This window comes from Ylistrum balloti, unplaced genomic scaffold, assembly GCF_031769215.1.
Source record: "Ylistrum balloti isolate Yb309-2 unplaced genomic scaffold, AGI_CSIRO_Ybal_v1 Utg370578, whole genome shotgun sequence".
Taxonomy (NCBI): Eukaryota; Metazoa; Mollusca; class Bivalvia; order Pectinida; family Pectinidae; genus Ylistrum; species Ylistrum balloti.
This window is the reverse complement of record NW_026782360.1, coordinates 79,795-101,413: the sequence shown is the minus strand read 5'-3', so window position 1 is coordinate 101,413 and position 21,619 is coordinate 79,795. Positions and strand designations below refer to the sequence as shown.

The following is a 21,619-nucleotide window of genomic DNA, read 5'->3' as shown; positions in this document are numbered from 1 at the left end:
TTTCATCAGACGGTACATTTATTGTGGCCCATCCATGTACACTTACATATTATTCATTCAATTGTACACATATTCACATATCTACAATATCCCTGCAACAATTCACAACATAGGATTATCAATATCATTCCATTTTAAAACTCATCTTGCAATGAGAGTCACCAAAGTTTGACACTTTAAGTCGCACTATGTAACGTGACACAAAACAGAAACATACTACAGTTATAACTACAAAGAAAGCATTACAGAGACATTCACAAGTGACAATTGATTGTAAAATATAAAACATCTCAAAACTTCTATTTTTGCAATAAAAGTAGAAGAAACTTCTACAGTAAAACTTTGCTTTCATTCTCTTCCCCATTGAAAACATCTTGTGTATATTTCCATGATTTTCCAAGCACTTTGGAACATACTGTTAATATCTGTTTTTTTAAATTCAAAAGATTCCGTCCTTACATCTTCTTACAACTTGACACACACCCTATCTTTTACAATTTAAAAAATCCTCCTTTCATCCTGCTACAAACACAAATACCTTTCTGCATGAGTGTTAGTCCTTTTTCAGTCGTATTCTTCATATTAGTTTTAGAACTGATTTTAAAATTCACTTGGTCAGTCAGCTTTTTACTTTTATTTGGACTGTATTCCACAAGGAGGCATGTAGTTACTTTATATCACTGTTAAAACCTACAAATTATCCTTTCTAACAGTGATGTCAGTAAAAAATGCATTACCTTATTCTATTACAAATGGTAAATAACGTTATCAGTTGTCTCATTTTGAATGTACAACATGACAACAATCACATCAATTTTAGCTTTAAATCGTCAATATTTACAAGACTGTCAAGCGTTCTTTACACGTAAGTTGTGTATTTACAAATACAATTTTACTAAAAATGTCTTTTAAAACATCTTGGATTTGGATTTCACTGCCTAGTACTTAAAGGAATATCACAATAAAACGCTTAAAACAATGGCCTAAAAAGGATATATAATTTTGTGATCAGATTTGATTCGATAGATAGTTTAAAAAATCTTCCATGTTAATCACTGATAATGTTTCTGTCAATTCTTGTAATGTAACATTCACCATAAGGTATCGATTTATTACACCACTGAATAGCAATACTAAGAGATACCCTTTCTGATAGTACCAAATTAGTTAAATCTCTAACAGAAAATGGAAATCACTTCTGTTGTCAAAATCTCAAATAACACTTTTCGGTAAACCAATCAGGGAAACTGGCATGTTCATCCCCAGAACATAAAACACCAAAAATTTTCTATGCTTATCAAATAGAGACCTAATTGCAAAGTACAGACTGCGGCCAATGAAAAATTATGCTACATCTTGTCATGATCAATAGGTATGGCACTTGAATAATATCAGGCATGCTGTTACTGATCCACTAAATTTTTACTTTAGAATGGGCAAATTCAAGAAGTTTTTTTTCCTCCAATTTGAACCCTTTATTGTACATAACTTCTTATTGTCTAAAACCTACAATACAACAATCAAATTGGCTTGAAAACCTAGCATTTTCCCAGATTCATTTTACCCTCTTTATCATGGAATGTTTTATAATATATGAGAACATTCCAGGTAGAGATGACATGATGCTTAGTTTTTCAACCAAAACAAGTGGGACAACTCTCAATCTGACATATTAGCATGAAATGCAAACTGTGATGTGAACATATTATTAATGATTCTGGTGATGAACAAACAATAATCATGATTTCTGTCTGAATTACACATATACTTGATGTAGCAATGACTAAAACACTATCAGATCAAAATTATAGAACAGTAATGAGGTTACTCTATTAGATAATATACTCCATCCACTTTCTAGAGGAAGCAAGTTTAATTCATCATCCCAAAGTTTCTACCCACATTTTACCACAGAAAGAATATCTTCAGTGGGTGGAGCCATTAGAGCAGTCAGATTTTAAATGAACATCCTATTAAATAGTACATCAATTGACTAAGTGCAGCTCTCTAAAAGAAGCTACACTAGAACAAAAAATACATCATTCATTTTAATTTTGTATTATACAGTCACTATTTGTCCTGCCAACTTTTGGTAAAGTGAAGTTTGGCAATACAACAATGGATTCTTACAGAAGAATTGTGAAGTAAACAATGAAAAGCTTGCCTTGAAATATGTCAATGATACTAGTTCCCCTTGCAACAAAGGGTGGTATTTGTCTTACTGAATGGTATCACTACTTACCAGGCTGTGTTTTACTGCTGGAATAAGTATCACTATGTTAGGTCTAAAAAGACAAGATTTCTCAACTACCATGTCTGTGTGACTGGGTGAGTTAAAATCCACCTATTATATGTTAAGTCCGCTGACCATAAAACATTCTAAATTTGTCCACAGGTAAGAAATCTAAAAAAAGCAATTTACAACAAAAATGCTCATTACCGTATATGGACCAACAATGAATAATGATTAATGATTAAGCAGATACAAGAATACTCTGAAACAATTTGTTCATTAATGAGACCAACTAAATCTGTCTTCGTGAAGGCTTGTGTAGTTTCAGAATCAGTGGACCAACACAATGTATTTTGCAGACATGGCATTGTCAGTCAAGGTCTTGTTGGCTAGGTCTGTTACTCAATCCAGTAACTCCCATCAGGTATATGGATCACTTGGTGGACCTCCGGGAGGGTTCCGAGGCAGTAGGGGGTGGCGGGACACCTTTCCTGTCCAAGTCGTCAATATAGGACATAAGGATCTTGTTTCTTTCATCCTCCACACAGTCCAGGATCAAGTAGCGTTTGTCATTCTGAAACCACACAGATATCTCATATCAATATTACATACAGTAACACAGAAACGGATATTCTTGCATCTGAGATTCAACAAGGAAAACTTGAAAATTGATACTTAAAATAAACATATCATTTGCATTGTTTTGCTTTGTTTTCAGTAACTTTCATTTTAACATTTCAACAAAAGAGATTTGCATATTTATTAAAAGAATTCTAGATTGCTAACTCCTTAGTCAAAACATGCCTATAGGGGGAAGACATTCTATTAACTGTGGCTAGATTTAAGTTTTATTGTTGGATTACATCCTATTAACAGCCAGGGTCATTTAATGTTTGGGTGGTGTCAGAAAGCCTGAGGTCCCTGGAGATAAACCACCGACCTGCAACCTGTACCTTGAATCTGCAACCCAGTAGAGGGCTGTGATAAAGAAGCTCATAGGCCTTTTTGGCTTAATCACTTGGCCACTGTGGCTAACAGGTGATGTCATGAGCCAGACAAAACAAAGTCTTACCTGTAAAATAGTGATGATGTCCTTCATGTGTGAATCTGATTCTTCCAACAGCTTCTTAGATCTGTAAAAGAAAGAGAAAATAATGAAGTTTTAGTGCCCGCCAATCCCATTTCATTCCACTTCTTTGTTTTAATACACAAATGATTACAAGCATATTTATCACATTAAAGTACAATATATTTACCAGTATAGTCCTGTATTCTTACCTGTAAGTTATGAGTTTGGATTCCTTTAACAGTTCTCGGAAGTCAGCCTTAGCTTGTACATATTTTTCATGTAGATAATCATTAAATTCCTTTTCACGTTTCTATAAAAAGAAACATTAACTGTTAGTTGCAGGATAAAACATGTGACATTTCTACATTCTGCTGTTATTCTATCAGAGGGTAATTTCAGTATCTTACTCCAAATTTTATCACATGATTGCTGCTGCATTATTCAATAAACCCAAATAATACTTTTATTCTATTTTTGTATTGAAACAACTGTAATATGACATACTGAAATATCAAAAGGTGAAAATGAACTGACATCACCTTCTATAACAACATATGACAATAAAAATAATACAATTTATTGTAACCTTATGAGAAAGCATTTTAACAATATCCCTAATTCATCGAATGCATTATGACATCATAACAGAGACAAAATGATGCCAAAAATGACATAGCAAAGCATGGGTCTGTAATATCTCCAAAACTAGTTGTAATGTGATAAAAAGAATATCAAATTCCATTTCATATCATTTCTATAACTCTTGCCGCAAATTCCCAATAATCCAACTTTTGCATTATTCAGCATCTCTGTTTACAGACACCCATCACAACAGAAACACTTTGATATCTTACCCTGTCACTGGAGGAAAACTTCACATATCTTGGATCTTCTTTTATCTGCTTTTTTATTTCTTTCCATGTGGATGTAAGACTGGGCTGAAAGGAAATTTAAATACATGTAATCACAAAGATAAAAAACACTATCTTTACTCTAGTATTGATCATACTATTTCATGGGATGCAGACATCACACAAAGATAACACAGTCACATTCAGTCTCATGCATCCAATAACATATGGTAATTGTTTAAACTTCTAAGTGAAAAATAATCTAAAAACAGTTTAAATTTTCTGAAATTTAATATGACTGATTAATGTGGGAATGACAAAAATAATCTGAAATTAATCAAACTTCCAAAAAGATATGATAACCATTCCACTGATGAGAGACAATCATCTTCAGCCCATTTTCAGAATTTTGAATGAGGAAAAATATTTGTTGCTAATAAAGTCATCTAAGTTAACTTCATTGTATCAATGGGACATATTTGAGAACATTCCACTCAAAACTTATTTAAATGAAAAATACTTATTTTAGGATATCAAAAACATCTCTATTCCACATTCCAAATAACCTAGAAACAGTCTCTCAGTTACAATATCAGCATGTATAATGTACTACTGTATCATTCCTTCATCTCGAGATCCCTGAATCTCGGCAGATATAAACTTAAGTACCACGGTACCATCCCTTATTCGCGGCAGATATAAACTCAATTACCATTGTATCATCCATCAGTTTGTGGAACATATCCTTGTTTTTCTTGTTGAGGTTATCGATATGCTCCTCAAACAGTTTCTCCTTTTCGTCACGGTCCAACAGATCAGCCAAATCCCAGCGATGGTCCTTTCTCAGCTGCTTGCGTGTATCTCGCCAGGTTACTTCTGAGTTACGAACCTGAAACATTTGATATGCTCACTGTTGGGAGTGGTAACAAGATCTACATTTTTATGCAATTCTTTCAAGTAAAACTTAACATGTTTTCCACCAGATTCTGGTTTATTTTTTGAATCCTCAAAAGATGCTATAAAGTTTTTATATTTAACACAGAAAATGTCTGCAACACATAAATGTTCCTGCTTCCATGAATGTAAGTACCATTAAGGAGATAACGCTATTGTGTTTTGAAATTTCTTGCAGTATATTTTTATTATATTAGTGACACATAAAGGAGAGTAAAAAGATGTCTTCTGACATGTTCTGATGACATTGTTTCAGAACAGAACACACTTGGACTGGGTAAGACAGGAAGGATGGACATGGTAGCAATATATTATGCCTCCCAATACCACAGATTTCTGCTGTAGATCTTTACTATCATATCAATATACACAAATACTGCAGTTCTATAAGAGTATAGTAAGAACGGTTTCTCACTAGAAAAATGTCCACCTTTTTTCATCAATGGTACTATTGCTGAAGTAAAACATCTTTCTATATCAAAGATCACTTACCAGGTCAGAGAGAAGGGCATTAAAAAGCTGCATAGCTTCATCTTTCTTGTGCTGTTCCCTTTCCTTATCACGCTCACGTAGAGATGAAGATAAAGACCGTTGTACTTCTTCCTCACGTTTACGGATGCTTGCCTCCACTCGCTCCTGTTTCTCTCTCTCCTTCTTGTCATTTTCTCTATCTTTTTTGTCATCTTCATCTTCTGATACAGGCTGTACATAATACAGATCACTTATATGCATTATACAACACCACCAACTACACTGCAGTCTAAATCACTAGATGTTCATAGGATTTCAGCAGTAAACAAATCTAATATGTTTCAAATAAAGCAAAACTTTCATAGTTGAAGATGACTAATTATATCTAAAATGGAAACAATTATGAGCTTTATGAAAATGCATTAGATCATAGCAAATCAGTACAACCTCATGTCTTCTCTTTTCATTATCCTTTTCACTATCAACTTCTCCCTATCAAAACTTGAAACTTAACTAAGTACTTTCATGGCACATCACAAGAGCACAATATCAACCCTATATAAACTTTTTATTTTCAATCTAAATGTTGGTAAATATTTCCTTCTAATATCACTCTTCACAGCTGATGCAAAATCTACTCACATCTTCCAACTTCCTTGCATAATCCTTGAACCAATCCTCTCGTCGAGAACTGCTGTCCACTGCTTTGTATCGTGGATCAGAGTCAATCTTGCGTTTTATCTCACTCCAACGAGAGTGTCGCTCAATTTCAGAAGTTTCCCTCAAGAGTGACAAGAAGTCAGACTTCAGCTGTAAGGGACAAGACAACCATGTAGAAAAAGGAAGTTATAAATAGGCAGAAAGTACATGTTTAAGGTTTGTAATGCTACACAAATTACCTCTGAATTGTTCAACTGAACCAAAATAAAAAGACAATCTCCATGAAACAATGAGAAGTCCAGTAAGTGCAGTAAAGTGATGTCATTATGTATTTATTTGGAATTTGTGTAGCATTTCTAACACTAGCTGTTTGGAGTAAATTTCCTGAAAAGAAAATTTCATTACAAATCGAAACCTTACATTGCAAATGTTAAAATCCCTCTGAAGCTTTAAACCATTGATGATAAGGAAAACACAGATAATGTTGATATCTTTATCAGCAGAAGCAATTACCATACAAGAAATATTTTATTTAATTATAAAACAAGAAAGAACTATCATATAGCACAGTGTTACCATCATTTATAAGGATATTCATCATTACATGACTATGAAAGAAAGACGGCATAAGTGATCAAACGTTTTTAAAGACTTCATTCAAAGCTGAGAATTATATTGTCATTATGCTCTCAATAGGTAAACTTTGAACAGATGAGACATATGTAAAAGACAATGTTACAGGTGATATACAGATGTACATATGTTCTTTACATGTCACAAATGTATCAATGTTACCATGTTGTAACTGATTCTTTCAAAAGACAAGTAGTAAGATGCATTAATGTGTATAAATTGACAATAATACAATAGATGCATAGCACATTGAAATCAATATTTTTTTGTAAATGTCACATAAGTGAAAAGGGATTATAATTTACATATAATCTGTTAATACTGTTTTCGCAAATATGATCATATATCTTTAATAATGATCTCTATTTGTGACACAATGACAAAATTTATGTAAATTCATTGAGCCCAGTATTATCAACAAAAATACATGATATATGTCAGTGAATTGCTGCAATGATGTATCCTTTCCTTATCTATCAGCTATATGAGAAATCAAAGCTGCTCAATGTACTGTACACTACAACTTTGAGGGACTTCTGTCTGTGATCTTGTGATAGTTACTGCAGATAGAATCAATGATTGTGTTACAAGTACAATCAACGAACACCTTGACATATCAACAGCTAATAAATAAGTGTAAGTACACATGATCACATGTGGAAACATTTCATCACTGTAAGACACAGCTATCAACAGGTTCTTTATCAGATATTTGGTAATACTTTCTGGATCTGATACTAAAATAAGCTTGTTGTACAGTAATGAAACATTTCCAAACTGTATGTGTTACCAACACATTTAACTCAGCAGAATCTGGAATCATCAAATTATAAAATATTCCAACACAGACTTTCTTTTGATAAAGATAGGCATACAGATCTTCAAATGGCTGTTCACACCAGTTCTGTCAATCCTCAAACATAAGCATGTCAGTTTTTTTTTGGTTTTTTTTTTTTTTTTTTTTTTTTTTTTTTTTTTTTAAATATTTTAATATAATAAATAATATATTTTTTCATCTAACACTGAATAAGTGCCTGAGCTTTGTGTTGGCACCACATACCTACACAAATATAAATGCAGTTGATACTTTCATCTATTGATATCACAAATCTGTCTCTTCTCCTCTCATGTGATTTATTTATAATATCTCATTTTCATTCATTCTAAAACAGAAGTTTGTATTCTCATCTACGAAATCAATCTATGATTATTTATCAATGAATAAAATGGAAAATAAAGGTTTTAACAAAATCCTTAACATTTTAAACATAGCCATTAGCCTTTTCAAATTGAAATCTGATTTTAAATTTCAATAACAAATGCTGAAGATGAGACACAAAAATACTGTTATCAATGGTTTGACTTCTATATGCAAGGAACAATTCACTTTTTAACTCCCTTCATAGCACAGGAACATTTCAAAATAAGGAAGTAATAATGAATTTTTTCTTTTCTCTTTCAGAAATAAATTAACAGACAGAAACCCAGTACTGCTCTTCAATCCTTCAAATAAATCCCAGTTACACATTAAAAACCTCCCCATCAACGTAAGCTAGTATCAGACTAGATTCAAGATCAACCTATCTAGACCAGAGAACACCTTGCCAAAATCTACCTCTCTTCTGAAGCCAAATAAAAAATTAAGCTATATGATCGTTTTCAAAGTCAAGATAAACCATTCCCATTACTGTCTTTAGTTAAATATGGGTTTCTACAGATTTCGTTATATTTCTCAAACTTGATGCCGTAAAATGTATCAACTATCTAGAGAAACACATGCTGGATCATTCAATATATAATCTGAATCAATTATCACTAAAATAATTGAAAATCGGTAGAAATACATATTCAACAAAAACCTGTTTTTATTCTTATCCAACTATTACCTAGTTCCCAATCATGAAACAATTCTAAATCATTTCTCTATATCAAACACCTTGGAATTTACAAATTCAAATGAAAAAAGGAATCCTCCCTCCCTGATCACATATTGTCTTCAGGTTATCAGATGTGTATAAATGGATCATTTTTCCAAAATTTTCAGAAATCTATTTAATCAGTATAGCAACATTATGTAACAGGCAAACTTTAAATAGAAACTTGATCAAATACCATAAGTCTCATAAAGTCTTAGTGTCAGACACCAAAAAGCTGTTCTGGGTCGAGTGTCGGTCACGCTAAACACATAGGGGTGAGATTTCCTCACATTTCAACCTCCAAGTTTAGAGCTTGGCTCTCTTGCCGATATCAGCCTCTTTCGAAAAGGGACAAATCAAGGAATTAAAGCACATTATGTCATATTAATAATAGTTATTAATTCACAGCCTTGTGGCTCTCTTTTATCAGAATATATGGAAAATTTATGCTTTATAATCATAAGTAGACTTCAAGATATTTATATTGATATGAGATCCATTTAAAATCATCATTATATTTTTATCATCAAAAGACATAAATGATGTTTATAATAACATTTGAAAAATTATAAAAGTACTTTACAATTATCAGATCATATCGGAATTATAATAAATCAAAATAAAATTATTAAAATTCTCAAGAAACAATACAATTACAGTAGAACAAGGTAGCAAGAATGTATTCGAATTATCAGGAAATCATATAAAACATTTCAATATGTTACCAAATAAAACCATAGTAATCAAAGCAGCTTATATTATTTGAAATTGTATCATATTATAGATGCAAATATTTTGTTATATGGTCATCAATTAGGAAATCATATTTTTATAACTGATGGAAACTTTTCAAGAATAAATCTGTTGGTCTGTTATTCCTTGATAATAGCCCCAATATAAATTTTCAAAAAAATGACTGCATTTAGTTTTCCCTGTTCTAAATCTTCAATTAATTTCTCATTTTCCTTTAATTCCTTGGGGGTGTTTTTTTTCAAGAATATCAAACCAACAGAATTATTCCTTGCTGAAATAAAATTGTGTATCAAACTGAAAAGGAAAAGCATGTGACATACAAATCTGAATGATTTAGTGCTTTGTAATATCTAAGAAAAAGTTGAAACGACTATTCCAAATGTTCTCATACTTTGATCAATAATTTGTCAAACTTCACTTCAAAATAGTAATCATGGTATTTACAATATTCATTTAATCATACAGAATTCATTTCTTCTATTTCTGTTTCACATATTGAGCAGATCATTTAACAGATTTTAACCAGCAAAATGCAATACTAGACACTGATAGTAATATTAGATATTTTTGACAAAAGATTTTGAGTAATTCATTATTAACAATAGAGATTTCAGCACAGCCTTTGACGCTACAAATATTTCTCAGTTCCTTTCACAGGGATCCATCACATATATACCAGGAATTGTCACAATAAACACAAGAGAAATAATGATATAATATATATATTCTGTGTAATAGATGAAGTATTCAGAGTTCTTAGCTTATCCTTAAAGACAGGAATGTGATCTGATCAATATTCAGCTTATATCATGCAACTCCTCTGATATGTGGCTCTAACGAAGTGATATATTATCAAGTATGAAACCAAAGAAAAAGTATACAAGGAAAGACTCAGACTGACTGCCATTAAGTAAGTAGACTTTTCCCTTTTTAATGCAAGTTTAGATTAATTAGCAAGAAGATCCTTTTACAAATTCTAATCTTTTGTGATTATTCCTATCAATGACTGGCACTTTTTGAAACAACTGGTCTGTCATAATAGTGATTTGACATGATGATATTTTTGGTCAAGGTGTGTAAGAAAATATAAATAAGAGGGCCATGGCCCTTAACAGTCATCTGATGGATGGACAAACCACGGAATTCATTGATGGTGGTCAGACAAATCTGATGAATTAGAATTTTGAACATTCCTTGAAATATCAAACCTCGTAAATGGTAGGTTCTGTACATGAAAAACAGTTGCACCACCATGTTACAAAATAACTACTGTGGTTGCCATGTTGAAGTTTTGATCACTGAAAACTAACAAATAATCATCTCTTTCCTTTGTTTAAAAAAATGTTAAACTTCAAATATTTTTCTCATGGGTGTGAATGAAACATGAGAAGAAGTTCAGACTATCTGTTCTAGATGAGTAATGTTGGATTTTAGCACAAAGCGTAAAAGATTTGATAAGGACAATATCAGGATCACTTCATGCATCTTTGATATCACTGCCACTCCTTGATAATGTTTCAAGCCAAATTTGGTTGAAATCCGCCTAGGCATTAAGCAGGAGTAGTATTATAAAGGATGGACAATAGTAATGAGTCATCTTGACCACTTGGTTCAGATGACCTAAAAATCAACAACTGATAGTTAAAGGAGACTTGTGAAGAGTCCTGTGAAAGTTCACATGAGAAACAGCTTTAACAGTTGGCACAGTGCACATCTTTGATTAATCATGATCTAAGTATCATTTTGTCCCTGGTATCCATGTTTCATCTTTGTATACATACCCTTTCTTTTTGGAGTGATTTTTCTTCCTTCTCTTTCTTCCTCAGGTCAGAACAGTAGTCACTGAAAATGGACTCTCTTTCTCTCATTTTGTCGATAGCTTTAAATCGTTCATCTTTGCCATACTTTGCAGCAAAATCACTGAAGGAAGATCTACAAAACCGACATCAAAAACCATCACAAATTTGCTTATGCAAAACACAAGCTCAAGATATATTATACCTAGAAAAATCCCTATACAGTCTTAGGACCCAAAGTCCTTTTGACTATGAATCCTTGACTGAAAATCACTGGCCTTCATCATCATATGAAGGGAAATCAGTGTAAAGATTAATTACTTTTCCAAGGTATGGGATTTCCTGTGTTGTGCTGACATGTTTTGCACAGAACAGAATTCTTAAATAACCTAAGTGACCTTGACATTTATACAACTGATTTGGAATATCACTTCAGATCTATCTTTCTTTATGTAGAACGAGTTTGATGATACTCTATACCCTAGTTTTCTCTGAATCATGCTGACGTTTTAACTGGATAGGTGTACACACCTTAAGAGTAGATTAATGTAAATTTGTTGTTTTCAAACATAACAACTTAACTTTGTTTAATATAAACAAGTTTTTATTAATGTTATTTGTTTGATTCAATATTTGAAATACTACCACAAAAAATATACTACCACATAACAAAATGCAAAACGATCACATTAACAAGACATTATGTCATCAAAGTATCTACACCGAAATTTTTTCACTTAAACCGTGTAATTACAATATCTATATTCAACTGATTACAGTATTCATATTTTTTTTACTTAATATGATACTTAAAATGTAGAGTAATTTAAGTACTTAAGTAATTGAACATGTCATATCTCAACATGAAAAAGTTTTCAAACATATTGTGATTCAACAAATAAAGCAACTGATATTGTTTTCAGTCAACAAGGAATACATCTTAATAGGTCACACAATTCAGTTATTCAAATTTCCTTAACATTACTCAACAGTACTATTTAAGCTGTTCTGTATAAGGCTTTTCCTATCCTGTGACTTTAGCAGGCTTACTGGCTGCATGGTGGGACTCCAGTATCAGTCTCATTGCCCTGTCACATAACAGAAGGCTTTCTGGCTAGGGGATGGCTCTCCACTATCCTTCATATTAAGTCTTCATACATGACATTTTAGCATCATCATAATATTCTTATATCCTACCATGGAGCATTGGATTGATATCAAATCATTTACTAATAAATGCATTTCTCTTTAGCAGGATGATTGATACATAAATCATGATAATTTTTACAATACTCACTGCAGACTTGATTCATTTTCACAAACATGATGAACATATGATGACTTTCCACTTTACCCAGAAGATTAAACTACACAGAGTGATATATATATGATTTTCTGTTGTTAATATTCATCGATCTAGTTCTTATCATCACAGGAATATGTACGTATTATCACCGAGATATGCTACCGACTCCCTAACAAGAAAGTGATCAAAGTTTTCTTCCCAAATATATCACAAGTATAAAAACAATGATACATACTTTCCATGAAGTCTCGCCTCTTCAAGCAGTTGGCGGAAGGAGTCCTTCCTCTCGCGTAGTTTTCTGTGCTTCTCTCTTCGCTCCTCCTCAGCTCGCTCCTTCACATATTGTTCAAATACCTGTTTACGTTCCTTTGAGGTCAGCAGCAAGTAGCGGGGGTCAAACACTATCTTGTGGAGCTCCTTCTCCCAAGTAGAAAATGCAGACACCTGGAAAACACCGAGTCAGTAAGGTCAAACACACATATATTATAAAGGAGAAATTTTACTTACTCAAAAAATGCATACTATTATGCTTTTCAGTAGTATCCAGGTTTGGAAAAAAAAATCAAGAATCTTTGTTAATACTGTAGTTGTAAATTTTAGAAAGTGTACAAGATATATAATTTTTCTTCAATAAAAAAAAATGTGGTATTTCATAATTAGGACAAAAATGACCCTGAAGATGTTGTAGATCTATGTTTCTGAAGGAAAACATTTTAATAATATTCTTGTCATTTATCACTCCAAACTATGACTTACCTCCTTCTCTGCTAACATGTCTCGGAACTGCTTCATGCGGATATCCAACGGCACCACTGCTCGCTGTCTTGCTGCCTGTACTTCTGCCTCAATAGCTGCTTCCTTACCTACATCTATCCTCTTCACTTCATCCTTCTTGTCCTCTGTCATCTCATCCATCCTACAAACATTACATCACAAACATATGTACAACACAAATTTTTAACATTTTTCAAAAGTTCTCTTTGATGTGTTAATATTATCAATTATGGCATTTGTACTTCCAATATCATTCTTTTTCTAATTTTCTTATTTTCATTTTAACTGCTATGATTTTTCCAATCATTTTTTCTACTGAATGATTCCCCTAACAGCCTATTACATGGGACTAAATGTACATCTAGTACAGCCCTGTATGCAATTTCTGTTAAAGAAATAAAAAATGGTAGCTATAATAACTTTACACTTACTTCTGCTTCTTGGCCTGGGGTTCTCCTTCCTCCTCCTTCTTCTCAGCTACAACGTCACAATGAAATATTTGTAAATAATTACATGAAATACTTGATAAGGTCAATATATAAGTAGACTGCTTTGCTCTGTTTTCATTAAATACCATACATTTCTTTAACATAGATCATTTCCTGATATTACGTTCTCATGTTTGTTTTTCTCTATACTTTATTACAAATCATATTTACTCTTGGCTGCATCAGGGGGTGCCTGGAGCATCTTCTCCACATCTGGACGTCCTTGGATCTCCTCTGGTTTTTCCCACAGAGAAGTACGCTGACTTGGATTGTAAAAAAAGACACGACCATCCCCAGTCCACACCACACACCTGCCAATACATAGAAATCTACCTATCAGAAAAACTCCTTTGAAGAGCAGAGCAGAGTTCTAAATAGCATGCTATATCTTTAATCAAACTTTCGACCTAGATAAGTCAAAGTAATGAATCATACAGTGTCTTTGTAGTTTATGTTTGGAAATTGGCCTCCTGATCTGTTAATCGCTAGCTGCATATATGTAAGCCTGTTAGTTTGTTGGGTTAATTGCCCATGTACAACCAGGATCTGTCTGTCATTTTGAGGCAGAGTCTCTGTGTAGTAGCTAGTGGCTACCTCATTGAGCAACATACACCCATGTCACATGCCATCTAGAGCAATTACATTAAAGTTTCTTGTCCAAGGACACAACCACAATGTCACAGACTGGTCCATTTCTCAGCTTCCTGAGAAATAAACCACACTGGGTAAGGAGCATTGAATTATGTACCTTGGATCATCTCACAAGGTTACGTACCCAACTGACTCAATTATGGTAACCCCTGCATAAATATAAACAAAGCATCCAGATCAATATGACAGTGTCAGGATCTATTATCGACTTTATATTTAACAATATCATAGGAATTGTATTGAATCTGGATACCTTTCTATGATTTTATTGTAAATGATTCACGGCTTACATAATTTGTATATCCCCTTCAACAGAAACCTTAGTCTTCCACATTTCTGTGAGCTTTGTAATTCATACTACACCGCACAACTTGCATGCTCCATTTTCACTTTAAGCTAAATATAAATCCTCTCCAAAAATCAACTTCTTGAAACTAAATGTTCTGTGTATAAATATAGACCAATGGCTGAAGATTTTTGAAGAGAGTCACAATAAAATGTCACATACCAAGGTGTTCCTGGTACAGGTGTACTGGACACAGGACGTGCCTTCTCTGCTGCCTTCTGTTCCTCTGTCTTTTCATCTTCCTCCTCTTTTTTCTCCTGAAAATACATAAACAAAATTGGTAGAAATCATGATTTATCTGATGTATTACCGTATTGACCTTTGCATCCTAGACCTTTGCATCCTTAACCAACAATCCCTGGGATATCTCAAATGTAACCATCTAGTAAGAGATCAAAGTCATATGTAGGTAAAGTCAATAAGACAAGATATGTTTAGTTTCTTCACACTTCTGTGTTAAGTAAATACAAGACTGTCATTTACTCAATCAATTTCATAATCAATCTTTAGTTTAATTAAGTTATCCATGAAATTTGATGGATATATTTAAAAGCCATGACAAGTGTTCATGAAATTGACATTAAACTTCTTGTTTAACCAAGCAGAAGTTTCTACCAGATGACACAGAGATTATAGTAAATCATCCATTGATATCTATATAAATACAAGTCACTAACTTTCCAGTTAAATGTTTATTCTTACACAACTATAAAGACAATGATAGTTTCCCACCATTTCATTCTACACCTTATCCTATTGTACATCTAACAGTGAGAAAGCCAGTCAGTAACATCACAGTGGTATAGTATTTCACCCCTAAAATCCAAAACCTCAAAGTACCTCTTCCTTTTCTTCCCCTTTTTCCTCTGTATCATTAGGTACTTCCTCTGTTGCCCCGTTGTAGCCATTGACTTGGGTAGTTTCTGTCTGCATCGGTTGAGGCTGTTGCTGCTGCTGTTGCTGGGGAGCAACTGGTGTTGGTAGCTGCTGCTGTTGTTTCTGTGCTATCTTAGCTGGTAAACATAAACAAGGCACTCTGTGAATTGTTATTACTGATTCATTACGGGTGCATAAAAACAATATGGTTTAGATTGCATTTGTAATGGTTATATTTGGGCTCAAATGGCACGAGACATATTGTTTAATTGCTGGTTCAAAGTAAAACATAAATAAATCAATTACATGAAGAGTGTTTATCAAAAGTCATCTAGAAAAAAGTAAAACTAATAAATCTAATGTCTACAGTAGTTTGAATCAGTTACCAATAGGACAAATTTGCAAAGAGACACAGACAAAATCCTTACCTTCCCAGTCAACTAATACTTGTGGTTTGTCCCATGTAGATTCCATAGAGCGTGAATTGTAGAAATATGAACGGCCATCACCGTTTTTATGTTCAGACCATTCAGCAACCTCTGGAGGTTTGGGTGGCATCTGAAAATTTTAAATATTGACTTTTTTGCATTTTGGAATCTTGCTCAGAAAAAAAAATTCTTTATCTTTTAGCAACAATACCTACTTATTGTAATACTAAGTTTCTAAAATCTATCAAAACAAGTATTGAGCCTTGAATTACAAACACATTTTTTTCACTTGAATTTAGCTTCTCATATTCTATGAAATTTGGAAATGTAGGAAATGGACTTTTCACAATCAATATATCTGAAAAATTCTATTTTGTTTACACTTTGCCATATCTATCAACAATAAGTGTTGTAGGTGTGCAACCAAATGAGCTTTCTTAGTGTGACAGAATTACCCATAAAATTACTACCAGTATAATCCAGAGACTGTCATGTATAACCCAGACACTGTCATAAATAATCCAGAGACTATCACATAAGATCAAAACACTGTCGCATTTCATCTAGACTGTTATGTACAATCCTGACACTTGTCACATACAATCCAGGGACTGTCAAACATGATCTAGAGACCGTCATGTATGATTCTAGAGTGTCACAAATGACTGGCACCATGGCACATAAGATCCAGAGACTTTCACATTTGATTAAGAGACTGTCATAAAATATAAAGATACTGTCGTTACATATCAAGAGACTCTCACATACGATACCAAAACCGATGCTTAAGATTCAGAGATTGTCACATTCAAATATCTGTGAGATTAATGTAAAAGTTCACCTGAGTGGTTGGGGGTTTCTGAGCTGCTACAGCATCAGCAGCAGGTTGCTGCGTCTCTGGCTGACTTGGTACTGGTTGAGCAGTGCTCTGGTTCATGGGGGCAGCACTGAAGCCTTGGCCCATCTGATTAAATCCTGTAAAAAGTTTTAAAGTAATTGAGTTTCAATAGTTATTAATTATAACATGTGATTTTCAAGGGTAAAAAAAAATCATTATTCTTCCTGAAGATTGTTGAAAACTAGAAAATGTTTATAAGACATCAATGCCCGAGCTCCTGTATAAACCAGAATATGATCAGGTGTAGAACTTAATTTTATGATACTATTGGCTTAATGTGAACCAAATCTAAAGAGAGGTTCTGATTGAGAACAATATAAAACTGATATTTTTACAATATATGCCCCTTCACCACCTTCACATGAAATGATAGCAGGGGCATACAAATTCTGCAGAGACAACTGTTACCCCCTTTCAAATCACATTCCTTGAAAACAACACAATTTCTCCTCATAAAATCTCTTCAAGACTATGTCTGCAGAGGCCAGACTACACCATGTTTATCATTAATTACAATTTTAAACCATTACTAATAATCAAATCAATCTCCTGGAACTACATTTTAAAGGAAGATATCTTTCAAGAAGATAAATAAAGCTCTTGAAATGAATAGTTTCCTACCTGTCATGTCTGGTGTTGCACTAACAGGGTTTTGGTTGGTGGCAGCTGCTTGAGCTGAAAGGTTAGATACAAGATTACTAAACACAAGATCAACAGAGATCTTTCCTTATTCAATACAATGGTTGAAGCTTTGATTTTATGATTTTATTCTTCACAAAGCAGTATTGCGAATTGGTGAGAAATTAATGTCATATACTCTTAAAGAAATCAGGGCTCTTGATCTGCCAGATTTGGGGCCGACCCCAATGCAAAATAGCATCTTTTTTTCCCAATTTAGACCCCAAGTTTTCCCAATTCTAAGGAAAACACTATTATTTTTCCCAATTCAAAGGGCCTTGGGCCCCAGTCCCAAATTGGGGTGTGAGAGCTCTGGAAATCCAGTATTATTTCTTAAGGTCTATTCAAGCAAAAACATCTACTCCATCCAAGGACTCCAGGTTTTGTTAAAATATACCACCCTACCTGCCACAGAAGTTAACTGATAATTTACTAATAAGTGAGAGGCAGGAAACTGTACCAAAAATAGAAAAGATTTATTTTGGTGTCCTGGAGTAAGTGGATGTTAAACCTATTAAATAGATAAATAATTGAATTTGGAGTCCTTGAGTCAAGAACAGCCCTAAAAGGAATGAACGTTATTTCCATTATTCCACTTCACTAGAATTTCATCTTAATAAAGAGATATGTCTGGTAGAGTTATCTCACCCTGTGCAACTGCAGCCTGTGCAGCAGTAGATGTACCACCTGCAGATGTGGGCGTGTTTGTCTGCAGGGCCTGGGAAGCCATTGCCTCTACATCAGCCTGTGTAATGATCTTCACATTCTCTGGTTTAACCCATGCTGACTCTCTGGTGCGAGCATTATAGAAGTATGCCTGTAAAAATGAAAGCATCAACAAGAGTATCAGTGAAACTGATGAATGCTTCCTGAAAACAGCTTCATTGGACATAAAATATAATCAAAGGGCAATATTTCTGTAACGTAGAAGTTGCAGTCCCTGAATTTGGTATACTGCACATTCTCTTATTATAACCCATGTATACACCAAGTTTCAATAACTCATCAATTATTCAAAATAGAGTTACGGTTTTTGTACACTGTTCTTTTCCTTAATGAGATCTATCTACCTATGAGGTTTATTGTTGATACATCTTATGTTTTTAACGATATGCTCTGAACAAAATTATGACAGCAGACAAATGGACAAACATCAGCATGTAACTAAGTTATGTATGCTAGTTGTTTTCCCGTCCTTTTGTCAGACTTATAAACCAAGCTTTCACAAGTTGCCTGTATAAGACAGCATTTCACTAAACCTTTCCTAAGAAGGGTTCATCACATACATGTACCTAACTAAGACATACTATGTGCTACACAATGGAAAACTCTAACGTTACAGTTATCTTAATGCCTTTGAAAACAGCAAAATGGTGTCAAGTGAACACTGAGAGTAGATAACGGTTCTTATACAAAATACAAACAGGCATGTCATTTTTAATGCAGATACTGTAAGACTCTGTACAGGCCTGTTTTCGTGAGCTCTGTAGGGCTGAATATGGGTCCAATTCCCGAAAGAATTATTTCATAATATTGCCAAATTTCCAAAATATATAGTTCATTCTTAAAAATTTCTTTCACAATTGATCATTTTTTTCCTCAATGACAAAAATGCCCATTCCCAAATGAGCAAAAAAGACAAAAACAAGAAAATAAAAAACAACTTATTATTGAGGCCTAATGATTTTAGCAAAGATGGTATAATAAGGTATTGACTATGTCAGTCAAGCTTTCAAAACTTCAAATTACTAATTCAGACAGAAATTTTTCTAGTTTCAAACTATTTAGCTACCTTTATGTTAAGGCTGAGAATAATGTCTGTTTTATTCAATGGTGCCTACTTTAATGTCTTTGATAGTAACATCTAAATCAAAGTCCACAGAGAAATTCTAGATGGTTATACCTTTCCCTCAGCTGTCTTAGTCTCTACCCAAAGTTCCTGGTTCAGATCTGACCCTGGCACTGCTTGGCTACCTCCAGCAGAGGTTGGTGGCATAAATCCTGGAGGGGGCATTGAAAAATTTGGTGGAGGCATATTTGGTGGTGGCATCATTGGTGGTCGCTGCAGAAAACAGACAAAGTTAAAAATATTCAAATTTTAGATAAAATAAATCAAATTGATAAAACATTTCTTAGATGTACAAAACAACTTACCATTCCAGGCGGAGGCATCCCTGGGGGTGGCATACCAGGAGGCTGCATACCTGGAGGAGGAGGCATGCCTGGTGGATGCCCCGTCCCCTGTGGTGATCCCATCCCAGGTGGGGGTGGACCATAATTAGGATCAAAGGGAGGTCTACCTGGCCCTCCAAAATAGGGTGGAGGTCCTCTGGGAGGGCCTCTCATTCCAGGAGGTGGTGGACCTCGCATTCCAGGAGGAGGGGGGCCTCTCATACCTGGAGGTCCTGGGGGTCCTCTAAATCTAGGTGGACCATGTCCTGGTCCAGGGGGTCCTCTTCCAAAAGGTGGCCTATTGAATAGAAACAGGATCAATAAAAACGGTTCAGCTTGGAAAATGCTCAGCTAAGTTCCCAAACTTTGATGGTAGTATGGTCATGGTATAGTGCATAAATAAGCATGTGGCTCCTATATTTAGCATACTCTTTTTCATCAAGAAAGTGTCCATCATATTTTAATGTGGAAACTTGCCATTCTCAATGTAGAGCATGTAGGGGCTGCTAGATCACAACAGCATCTTGGCACTATACGATAATAGTCATTGTGTATATGCAGGAATACTCCAAAATTATTTTACACTTGCAAGACAACAGATGGAATCATGTCATCAAATTTGCTGTTATTGTCTAATTCTTTGAGTGCTTGTGTAGTTAGATGGGTTTTTATATGGGGATGACTAATGTAGCTGATCTTTATATCACAACTGTATTGTGGTTGTTGGACTGCTTTCATGATACAATGCAGAAATTGAACCCATTATCACAAACAACTACCCTTGTACATTGGTCGTTTTATCTCGCATTAGGGTAACAAATGTAACTGACAGACCATTTCTTATAATTGAGAATCCTTTTTTCTGGAAGCAACCACATGATTCGTAATTGTGTTGATTTTGACAAATCATCGTGCATTTGGGTTGCAAAAGACTTTTCGTGTAAATGCACCATGATTACTGGCTAACTAGTCAAGATCTGGCTTCGACTAAAACGGACAAGTCAGTGTTACCTGATGTGTTTCCGTCTGCAGGACCTACTGGTCCTCTATAAGCAGCTCGGAATTGTCAGTAAATGAAGGGTAGTGAATACTGGTGTTAGCCGACAACAATGAGTGAAAAGGTCACTTTGTACTTTGCTCAAAAGACATTGTTGTGCATTGTTAGTATTGTAAAGAATTGCATATGCATATTTCAAATATTCAAGTTTGTTTCACTTCGAAAGTATGAAATGTTCAATCAATCACGTCGGCACGAGGCCGTCACAATAAACAAGCGGTCGACAGAATGTGGGAAAAAAATATCATTATTTGCAACTACCTTGGACCCCTCATGAATCCTCTTCCTCGAGGAGGACCAGGAAAGGGAGGACCCCTATGCATTTTGTAATTGTCCTGAAAGTTTTCTTGATCACCCTTAAATCCATCCTGTTCTCTTGGTTCTGCATTCTCACTTTCGTCCGCCATTTTCCCACACGCTTCGTACAGCGTGCCTCGTTTTCAGAATGGGTTCCGACTAAGCAAATTAGTTTCGAATTTGGCGACACCAAATTATCTTTAAAAATAAAAATTACCTCTTATTGTTATCGAAGTATATCGAAACAATTCGAAGTTTTAAGAGTTTGATACGTTTACCGTCGTTGTAGAAAAAAATAATACTAAACTAATT

General features: G+C 34.2%; 1 protein-coding gene across 1 annotated transcript; it reads right to left on the bottom strand.

Moving 5' to 3' along the window:
* Positions 1 to 21,417, bottom strand: LOC132556570 (transcription elongation regulator 1-like). The gene is made up of 21 exons (XM_060220982.1): positions 21,272 to 21,417; positions 19,936 to 20,251; positions 19,685 to 19,843; positions 18,430 to 18,598; positions 17,725 to 17,778; positions 17,047 to 17,180; positions 16,206 to 16,335; positions 15,742 to 15,914; positions 15,064 to 15,158; positions 14,076 to 14,215; positions 13,848 to 13,893; positions 13,399 to 13,558; positions 12,878 to 13,086; positions 11,322 to 11,472; positions 6,221 to 6,388; positions 5,600 to 5,809; positions 4,866 to 5,042; positions 4,157 to 4,240; positions 3,512 to 3,612; positions 3,306 to 3,366; positions 1 to 2,807 (listed from the first exon to the last, which is right to left on the bottom strand). The coding sequence occupies exons 1-21, from the start codon at positions 21,415 to 21,417 to the stop codon at positions 2,667 to 2,669; spliced, it is 3,024 nt and encodes a 1,007-aa protein (XP_060076965.1). The 3' UTR covers positions 1 to 2,666.
* Positions 21,418 to 21,619: the final 202 nt, after the last annotated feature.

Excerpts from the sequence above, each read along its gene's own strand:
- LOC132556570 (XM_060220982.1), bottom strand. The coding sequence starts at position 21,417 with ATGGCGGACGAAAGTGAGAATGCAGAACCAAGAGAACAGGATGGATTT. Across the intron at positions 13,894-14,075 it reads ACCCCCTGATGCAGCCAAGA|CTGAGAAGAAGGAGGAGGAA; the intron begins GTAAATATGATT and ends GTGACGTTGTAG. Across the intron at positions 3,613-4,156 it reads AGTTTTCCTCCAGTGACAGG|AAACGTGAAAAGGAATTTAA; the intron begins GTAAGATATCAA and ends TTCTTTTTATAG.